This window comes from Myotis davidii, unplaced genomic scaffold (genome assembly GCF_000327345.1).
Source record: "Myotis davidii unplaced genomic scaffold, ASM32734v1 scaffold125, whole genome shotgun sequence".
NCBI classification, from domain to species: Eukaryota; Metazoa; Chordata; class Mammalia; order Chiroptera; family Vespertilionidae; genus Myotis; species Myotis davidii.
In genome coordinates, this window is record NW_006299390.1 from 746,138 (window position 1) to 756,057 (window position 9,920).

The 9,920-nt window shown below is 35.2% G+C and overlaps 1 protein-coding gene across 4 annotated transcripts in view; it reads right to left on the bottom strand.

The window, feature by feature from the left end:
* Positions 1 to 1,103: 1,103 nt before the first annotated feature.
* The window catches only part of CBLL1 (Cbl proto-oncogene like 1, E3 ubiquitin protein ligase), a 17,661-nt gene continuing 8,844 nt past the window's right edge, over positions 1,104 to 9,920 (bottom strand). For 2 of the 4 annotated variants that reach the window (XM_015571250.1, XM_006774862.2), the window contains exons 3-6: positions 8,646 to 8,743; positions 8,175 to 8,258; positions 6,764 to 6,837; positions 1,104 to 4,558 (exon numbers count right to left, since the gene is read on the bottom strand). In XM_015571250.1, coding sequence (XP_015426736.1) covers positions 3,520 to 4,558; positions 6,764 to 6,837; positions 8,175 to 8,258; positions 8,646 to 8,743 — 1,295 coding nt within the window. In that variant the 3' untranslated portion in view covers positions 1,104 to 3,519. Of the gene's footprint in view, positions 4,559 to 6,763; positions 6,838 to 8,174; positions 8,259 to 8,645; positions 8,747 to 9,920 lie in introns of all 4 variants that reach the window. The other 2 variants (XM_015571249.1, XM_006774861.2) reach the window with 1 other exon arrangement.

The window sequence follows — 9,920 nt, forward strand, 5'->3', positions numbered from 1 at the left end:
GAGCAGGATTTTTCATCTGAAGGCAAAGGAAGAACAATTTTTAAATAGATTAATAAGAAATGGACTTAAATGCAGTAGGAGACTTGGTGCCTACTACTACTTAGAATAGAAATGGGATATTCTGGGGTAATAGATTAACATTTCAAAACACTAGATTTTTAAAAAGACATGGTCCTGTCCAATTGTGAGAGCTAAACCCATGACCTATCACTGTTTACTTCAATCCTGATCCTATAATGCCTAAAAATTCTTAAAGCGAGGACAAAACTTTAACACTAAATTATTCCTTTAAGAATTCTACTTTAACAACTTTTCCCTCAATGCTGGGAAATTAAAAGGAGCATAAATCAAAACAAAATCCAAATGTTTTTATTAGTATCACTACCAAGTATTTTAACTGGCTTAGCCCCCCTCTCCCCTTAAGTCTAAAATATCCAATAATGCTTTATTAGATTGTGCATAAATTGCAATAAGTAAATTCTGCTTGGTTTCAAGGCCACAAGAGATCATTCTTAAAACAGTAAAAAATTCATCCACTTCAGAAAATGTTTGAATGTGATCACACTTCGACATCAATATATCAATTTGATGGCTTAACTAATAATTAGAATGCATACTTTGTTTTAGATATTTGTGAGTTTTTTCCATGTATTTACAGGACTTTCACAAAAGTTTTCATGATAGGACTACAGAGCTTTTCCAAAAAGGTGTATGAAAGACACTCGTCTAGTACAAAGCCTAAAGCAGCTCTGTATACTATACTTCACATGGTAAGTTCCCTACATGAGTTTAAAATTATGTGCAAGTATCTTTTCCATTTATATTTCAGTGTTACCTAGTTAGTATTTACACAATAATTTTGAGTCAGTGGTTTTTACAGGGAAAAATAGAGTCTCTTTTTTTATGGCCTTTGCAACTACTTCTCCAAATACTATATAATATTCTGAACAAACATGCCACTGAAGAAATTCACGATTCAACTTGCTGGTTTGGATCTCTAAAAGCGAATCTAATTTTACTATAAAAGTTTATCAATGAAAAGATGAAAAATTCTGCATTTTCCCAAATGTGTCATTATTAGGTAAAAACTCATTTAGGCAAAATAGTATTTATGCTTCCATTTTATTGTTTTTAAGAATTAAACTGCCACCTCAGTAGTCTTAAGAGCAATATAATGAAACATACATACATTTAATTTAGAACTATGTCCATTATAGTTTCAAAGGCTTCCCTGAAATAAAGCTGGAATTCACATCTTTTTTAAGGAAAGAAACACTAACAGTAATTTTGTTATCCTTCTACTACAGCGTCCCCCCCCCACCCACCCGTTCAAACAATAACTGGATGAATTCAAGTCTAACACATTTAAAATTTGTCTGCTACGACACATTCATCTGATCTGCCTCCCTGCATAACTTATTTCTTAAATCTAACTGAAAATAATCACTTTTAAACGTCTATGAGAATTCTTAACATGTGAACTTTTATCATGATACTAATTTTTTTGTCCAATACATAGGCTAATTGGTTTCATAACCACATTCAACTCTAGCGAATTTCAATAAAAACAGAAGAGTTCTTCATAAATAATTGAGATTATTCTCAAAAAATTTGGATATTTTCTTATTACATGAAACAAATATAGGATTTTTAACGGCTACTAAATAGAGGCTTGAAAGGGTATCAAGTTTGCACCAGTCCAAGTACCTACAGTAATATGACAGAAGTACTTCCCACCACCTTTTCACACTATTTCACTCCCATGCCTCTAGTAACAAAATTTTCTCACTAGAAATATCACATTAACTTGGACTCTCTAATTGATAGGTGTGGAAAGTCAGTTAAAAGAAAGTGTATTCGTTATTTTCGACTGGTCATGGTTGAAATGGCCATTTGTATTATTTCTAACTTCAACTCTTAAGTTCATAGATGACTTTGCATCTGATTATCCAAAATGAGAAACTGTTTAGCCTGTACCTGACTGAATTAAGTGGTAAATAGCAACTAGTTCACCCTTTGTCAAAAAGAAATGTTCTAAATGTATACACTACAAACTATTCAATAAATGGTATCTGCACACTACATATTTCATGTTTATATTATGCACCATTTTAGGGGGAAGGGAATACTTCACAGGGGTTTACTCATAGGACATATAATAATACATCCTAAGAATAATGAAGTGTACATGAGTTCTGTAGAAACTGAGTGGTTATCTTAGCTGGACTATAACAAGCCCCTACAATGCAAAGGCTGACTCTAAAGGCACCTTATAAAGCACTGAAATTCACAATTTAGTTATTATTTTTCTCCAATACAAAATCATCTGGTAGTCTTCATGTTGACTCCATGCTAAAATATCCCAAGTTTTAGATCACTTAACCAATAAAAGAAAAAGAAAATCATTAATAGTTTTTAAATTTCAAGTTAGAGAAAGAAACCTTATCACACAGTACTGAAACCTGAGCAATGCAAGTTTGTGACTACAAGAATTTCCTTCAGTAATACAGTATTCAAATTCCTCCATGGCATTCAAATTGTGATTTAAACCCCAATAAACAAGACCACATTTAAGCATAGGATCAAACTCTATCATGAACTGAGGAATTACATAAAGCCTATTCAACCCTAAATATTTAAAGACAATGAGCAGAGTAAAACACCCTTCATCTAAAGACCATTTAGACAGTTATATAGTTACTTAAGATTAAAAAGTGTGATGAATTATGTGATTCCAACCACTCAGTAAAAAGCATTAATGAATAACAGCATCCCCTAACAGTTTGGAAACTGTAGTCACTTTGGCCATATCTTTCCAAATAAGTAGTAATGCCTTTAATATTTCAAACATAAATATATCTCCGGAATTTCAACATATTTTGGTGCCCCTGAATTGCCTAAAACGAAAAGGCATCCAAGTGAAGTGCATTATATACTTAATATACCTCAAAATTTCAGTGCCTAAATTGTGAAGTAATTCTCTGTCATTTAACAGTCTGCCTTACAGTAAATTCTAGTAGATTTTTACTTTTAGGATTTTATTGTAACTTGGGAAATTAGTGGTAAAACATATGGTTTTAAAAAACAGTATGTGGTTGCACTTAAATTCACATAAAAATAGCATTTTTACAACCATATTGAAATTTAATCCTTTTACACAGGTTAACAAAATGTATCACAAGAAAAACGAAACTGGGTTTAACAAAAGCAACACCTTTCAAAGTGGAATAAAAATTTTCAATTTTTTTTACAAATGGTCACCTGTGGGTCAATATACCACACTAGGGGAACAAAGTTGTTAAAATATAGCTGTGCTCCACTGAGCCACTTATCTGCACTACAGTATAGTATTTGAATCAATCCTAAGATGAAGATTTAAAACCATTTTAAGAGATAAGACCCTAAGTGTTTCATAGCCACCTCAATAAGAGGTGTTTTCCTTCCCAGAACAGTCAAAGCTTAATTAAAAGATTGACTACACGTAAGTTTTTTTCATATCTTCAGTTCAAAATACTCTTATCATTGATAATATGGTCTATATCTTGTCTGATCTGGATGATGTGGTCCAGGAAGTGGGGTTTGAGAAGGTGGACCCTGCATTCGTGGAGGAGGTGGTGGCCCTCTTGGTGCAGGCCATATACCAGGACTCATTCCCCCTGGTTGTGTAAATGGTGGGCTCAGAGTTCCTTGATCTTCAGTGAACTGGGGTAAAGAGTTAGGATTATAATGATGAGGAGGGGGTGCAGTAACAGGTGGACCACCATGTTGAGGTGGGGGAGGTCCTGGAGGAGGATGATTCATATAAGGTGGCATCTGGGCAATGATATGTCCAGGGGGAGGGGTTATTGGTGGTGGAGCAGAGGTCATTGGAGGAGGAGGAGCTTGGCTATAAACCAAGTGAGGAGTGCCTGCAGCCTGGGGAGGATGTGGCATTGGATGGCTTATTGGTGGTGGAGGAGGTGGGGGTGGTGCATAATGTTGCTGTGGAGGCATAATATGATGAGGGTGCGATACCACTGGTTGACCCTGATATTCAGGATGATGGTGAGCAGGTGCTGGGGCAGGAGGTGGTGGTTCTCTAGCACCTGAACTTGAGTCATCCTGAATAGGGACAGTTATTAAATTGCTGTGTTTTCTTGTTGAAATACGAAAGGTTTCCTGACTGACCGAGCGAGGTGGAGGTGGAGCCATGGGCAATTCTGCTGGCGGTGCACGGATATCCTCATGTGGCTGATTATAGTGCTCATGTGAAACATGCTGCAAAGGAGGCGGTGGCATCATGATGTGCTGCTTTGGCGGGATATGGCTCATGCTATGGTGCTTGTCTGGCGGCATTATAAATCGATCAGGGATCTCAGCTGGCGGTGGGGCAATAGGAGGATGGACATTTTCAAGTGAAGCTCGGGTCACAGGTTTCCCAGCTCTCATATGGCGGTGGTTGATATGAGCCTGTAAGTCTCTCTGAGACAAATACGTTCTCTTGCACCCTTGAACAATGCTACACATGAAGAGAGAACCACGTGTACACTGCTCAATTCGCTGCACAGGATCACTACATCTAAATGAGAAGAAGAAAAAAAACTGATTTACTAAAGGACTTTAAAAATAATGCACTTAATTTCAAAGATATGCTTATTTTTTAATTTATGGGAAATTTGCAGAAGTTCACAATTAAAAATTATACTGTAAGTAAACTTTTAACCTTTCCCACTTTGTTTTTTATTCACTATTAAGCATCAGCATTTCTATCAACTTCAGAACTCTCAATACAAGAAAAAACTGAACGTGTATCAAATAGAATATGTTTTAAGAAAAGACCTTATTCTGCCCAAGACCTAGAATTTATCTGATTTTCTCTAACATGTCTATGCTTTCTATCCACTTACAAAAAAAGGGGGACGCAAACCAAATGCCATAATCATGGACTCAAACGTGTACCATATTTACTGAGCAACAAGCATTTGCTGAGGAAATAATACTAAGTGGAAGACACTAAGTGGAAGATGCTGCAAGGACTACAAAAACAAGTAAGATCATCTTAATTATCAGGGTTCTTAACATTAATCAACACAAAATTTAAATTCAAACCCTGGCCATCAAGTGTCTTAAGGAAGAGATCTTTCTGGATGGTCAGTCAAATTTACTACTAAAGAGTTATTGCATACTCCTGCCTTTCTAAATTGTAAGCACTTTCTAAATTGTAATTTAAACTCAGTATTTTAACAACTCGGGGTCAAAATTATAACTATTCTTCATTTTCTATATTTAACCCACTCTTGCCTTAGAGTCCTCTGAAACAGTGGAGAGAGGACTAAACTAGGAATCAGAAGAGTTGGGATCTAGCACTGGCTCTGTGGTTTTGGAGAAGTCATTTAATGTCCATTTCTTCATCTATAAAATGGGTTAAAGCATCTATTCTACCTAACTCAATGTTTTTATATCTACTTCATCTGAAATATCCTTAAGATCAATGGAACAATGAAAATGACAGTACTTAATCATTGAACACTATATAACTATAAGCTATTATTGAATATGTATGCCAGGTAATTTGACATTCTATTACGTGGTTTTATATTCTTGATTTTTGAGTTGAGTCTATTATTTCCATACTTGCTGTAAGGCTAGCACTCCTTGATACTAATAAGCTTCCATTTAATGGTCTTCAGACACACTTCTCAGATCTGTGCCTGTTCATCTAGATAGGCTTATGTTCTAAGTAGCTAAGGGCCAACCGGTGAGGTGCTTACTGGAGTTACATTATGCACTTTTCATTGTATAATTCTTCTGAATTATAATTCTAGGGAAGAAATATTCTTTACACTCATACTACAGGTTTTGCAATCTGTGACTTTAAAGAGCTAATAGAAATATGCCAAGAAAATCAGTTTTAATGACTTGTCATTGAATCATCCTTTCTCTCTCAGTGATGCCAAACTGCCTACATCTTAAAAGGAAATCATCCCTTACAACTGTCTAGGGCTTTCCTTCAACCAAAAAAAAGTATAACTCTTGGGACAGCTTCTAACACATTTAGAAGGAATCTAGGACAAGGAAGTTCCTCTCAAAGCTTTCCTCAATTCCTCAAGCCTTCTATCAGGGATTCCATATTAATATCAAATTCCTAATTTAATCTGGATCTTTCAATGCCATTCCAGTATAAACCATTCATAGATCAGTATGAACCAATACCTCTAGCTGTTTATAACTTAGATCTGAATCTATGTCATGATGGTGTTCTAAGGTACACTCAAGACATAATAATCAGATTTGAAGGTAATAAGTAAGAGCTATACTTACATATGTACTTACTATGTGCTAGGTACCATATATACTCACTTAATTCTAATAATAATCCAAGGATGTAGGTGCTATTATTAGCTCCATTTTATAGATAAAGAAACAGTCTATATCACATAACTAACAAACGGCAGAAAATGAATTTGAACCCAAGAATTCTAATTCCAAAGTCTTTGCTACTCTCAATTGCTACTATGCAATACTACCTCTAGTGTCCCATCAAAACAATAAAATAACTATTTTTGGCTTATAACACATTTTGTGATGACAAATATATTCTGTCATTTTGGCCAATCTGAATTAACTGATAACAGCTACCTAGCCCTATGCTAAGGAGAAGGCTAAGGCAACTCCGGGCTCAAAGAGATAGAGGAGCCATCTGATATCCTGCCACTGACCTTTAATCAAGATGATAAATTTACAGCACAAGGTTTATTATTTAAAAATGTAATGATGATCTTACCCTGGACACATCTTATCTCCCTTTTTTTCATGTAAAATAGCACAGTCATAGCAAAAAACATGCTTGCATGGAATCTGTAAACAGAAATATAGTGACACATTTTAGAACAAATTAAAATATTTTTAAAAATAACAGTAAGAATAGTAACCTAGACATAGACACTTGAGAACTGTTTGTTAAAGTGAGCATTTATTAAGTACTAATTATATAAAAACAATAGCCTTTTTCAGTCACAAGTCCTTTGAGGATGAGATGAAAACTCTGGCCCAATAAATGTATACATGCACATTCACTTATACTTCCTGAAGGTATAAACCCTATGAATTTCATCATGGTCCCTATGGGTTAAAAGCTCCTGAAAAGTAATGTTGTAATCATGTTTTACCTTATCCTGTTCCTCTTGAAATTATTCCAAAGCACTAAGATAACGAATATCTCCTACATTTAACATAAGTAGCAGTTTTCCCAGTTAGCCTTACTGTAATAAATTTATAAAAATCTAAAAATAAATCAGGATGTAGAAAAATGATGTTAGACCATTTTAAAATGCACAGCCCATTACGGTTATTTAGCTATGTCATACAGCAAAGCAACAGTGCACAATCAATGCTCTCTACCATCACAAATATATTATTGAATTCAATTTTTTTTCCCAAACACAAATGTAAAACTACCTTTTTAAAAAGGAGAATATGTCAAAAATACTATAAAATTACAGTCGGGGTTATAACTTATTTTAATTATTAAATTCTCAAAAATAAAAATATAATTGATTCAGTTTTACATTAAAAATTACAGCCTTCCGAAATGAGTAACTGATTTCATTGTATCAAATAAGAAAAAAAAGCATTTTTCCTTAATAAACAGAATAAATATAAACTAACAGGTATCAAACAGTCTAAAGAAATTATTTCATTTTCAGTAGTTAGTTCCCTTAATTAGTACTTACAAGCAATTCTAGAGTTTGTCAGGAAGAGTATATTAAAATGCATTATTATCCCAAAATTTCCCTTAGCTATTTCACTTTTTTAAAAATTATTTTATTTTATTGATTTTAGAGAGTAAGGAAAAGAAAGAGAGGTAGTGGGAGGGGGAGTTGGGGAGGGGGAGAGGGAAGAGAGGAGGGGGAGGAAGAGAGAGAAAAATATCGATTTGTTGTTCCACTTATTCATGCATTCATTGGTTGTTTCTTGTATGCGCCCTGACCCGACTGGGTATCAAACCCACAACCTTGACATATCAGGACAACACTCTAACCAACTGAGCTACCCAGCCAGAACCTCACATTTATTTTAAATGTCACAAACTTAAGTCATTAAATAGTGAAAAACCTATCTACTTATATTTCAGAATCTTACCTCTACAAAAATGTTCACATTTATAAAATAGAATTCAATTTAATTATACTTACCATTCGCCCATAGATCTTAATAGGCAATCCACATTTGTCACAGAAATGAACTGGTGTATCATCCTTTTCACCTAGGATGTTTATCTGTTGAAATGATATAATTACAATTTCCTTTTTAAGCATTTCCTTTTTAATTCATTTACAATGAATTTAAATTGTATAAATGTTGTTAAAACAATTAGAAATAAAAGTTTCTTGATATCCTCACATATTCCGCACTATTGGCTGTGCTACCAGTTTTTTGTTTTCTTTTTCTTAAATAGTGTTAACATGTTTTTTGTTTTTTTTATTTTACTTGGCTTAAGTAAAAATTGTTTCAAATTATTTTTTGAAATGGTGGTAATAGGACATTAATAAATGAGTTGTGTGTGCTGAAAGATACAGCTATAATAAAAGTTCATGCCATTCTTTATGTATCCTCCATTGCTCTAATAAAATAGTTAAAATATCTTATTGTTCTAATAGTCATACCTGAAAGTCCCAAAAAAGGTGTCCAGGAAACCTTCGTTGATTTCCAAACAGGTCACCCCCTTTACAGTCATACCGTTCTTTTTCATTATAATCAAATCCTTCTGAGAAAAGAAAGGGTTATTTATTAACTTTTCATATCTCAAAATTTCATTACAAGGTAAAATAGACCTGTTCCCTGATTCTTTTCAAAGCTCTTCTATGAACAAGATAATCAAGACTAGTTTCAACATCCACTAGGAATTATCTTAGTGATCATGTAGTCCAACTTTCTCACTTCATAATAGGAAATATTGTAGTTAGGGGACTGTAACAACACAGAGAAGGTAAGTGGCAGACCTCAGATCTCTTCATTCCCATTCAAGTGCTCTTATTACTGACCCAACTATCCCATATAATGAAGAGCTAATATGCAAATGGTTGTCATGCCCTCACACCAGGCCGGGGGACTTGAGGCCATGCTCCCCGCCAGGGCGGGGGGGACCTGAAACTGTGCCACCCCACCCCGGCGTCAGGGCTGGGGGACCTGAGGCAGGGCCCCCCACCTGGCAGGGCTTGATGGGGGTGGGGCTGGCCAGGTCTGGGTCTCCTGCGATTTCGAGGCACACACGGGTGGGTGGGGACTTGACTCTGGGTCCCACAGCACGCCCCAGACTCTGACAGGAGGGAGATTTTCATATACATTTTACTAATTTTCTTTCATCTCTGACACTTCTATTATAAAGGGCAAATTGCAATATTAAAATATTTCCTCAAATTAATTCCCTTTTAATGTGCATGAATTTCATGCACATGCACATTTCTAGTTTTATACTAGAAACAAACTTTAGTTTCTAGTATAAAACTTTACTAATTACTGTCATCGTTTCTTACACAAATTTTCAAGATATACTAGTATATCATTTACTTTAACCTACTACAAAAGTATCATGCTGCAAGAAGCTAAGATATAATGAAACACAAAAAATGATGCACATTTTCATCTTATGATTTAGTAAATTAGATATCTTCTTCTTCAGCTTTAAACTGAGCCTGATTTTAGAAACATCAACATATTGATACCTCATCCTTTACATTAAAATGACTCCTTGGCCCTGGCCGGTTTGGCTCAGTGGATAGAGCGTCGGCCTGTGGACTGAAAGGTCCCAGGTTCGATTCCAGTGAAAGGCATGTACCTTGGTTGCAGGCACATCCCCAGTTGGGGGTGTGCAGGAGGCAGCTGATGGATGTTTCTCTCATCAATGTTTCTAACTCTCTATCCCTCTCCCTTCCTCTCTG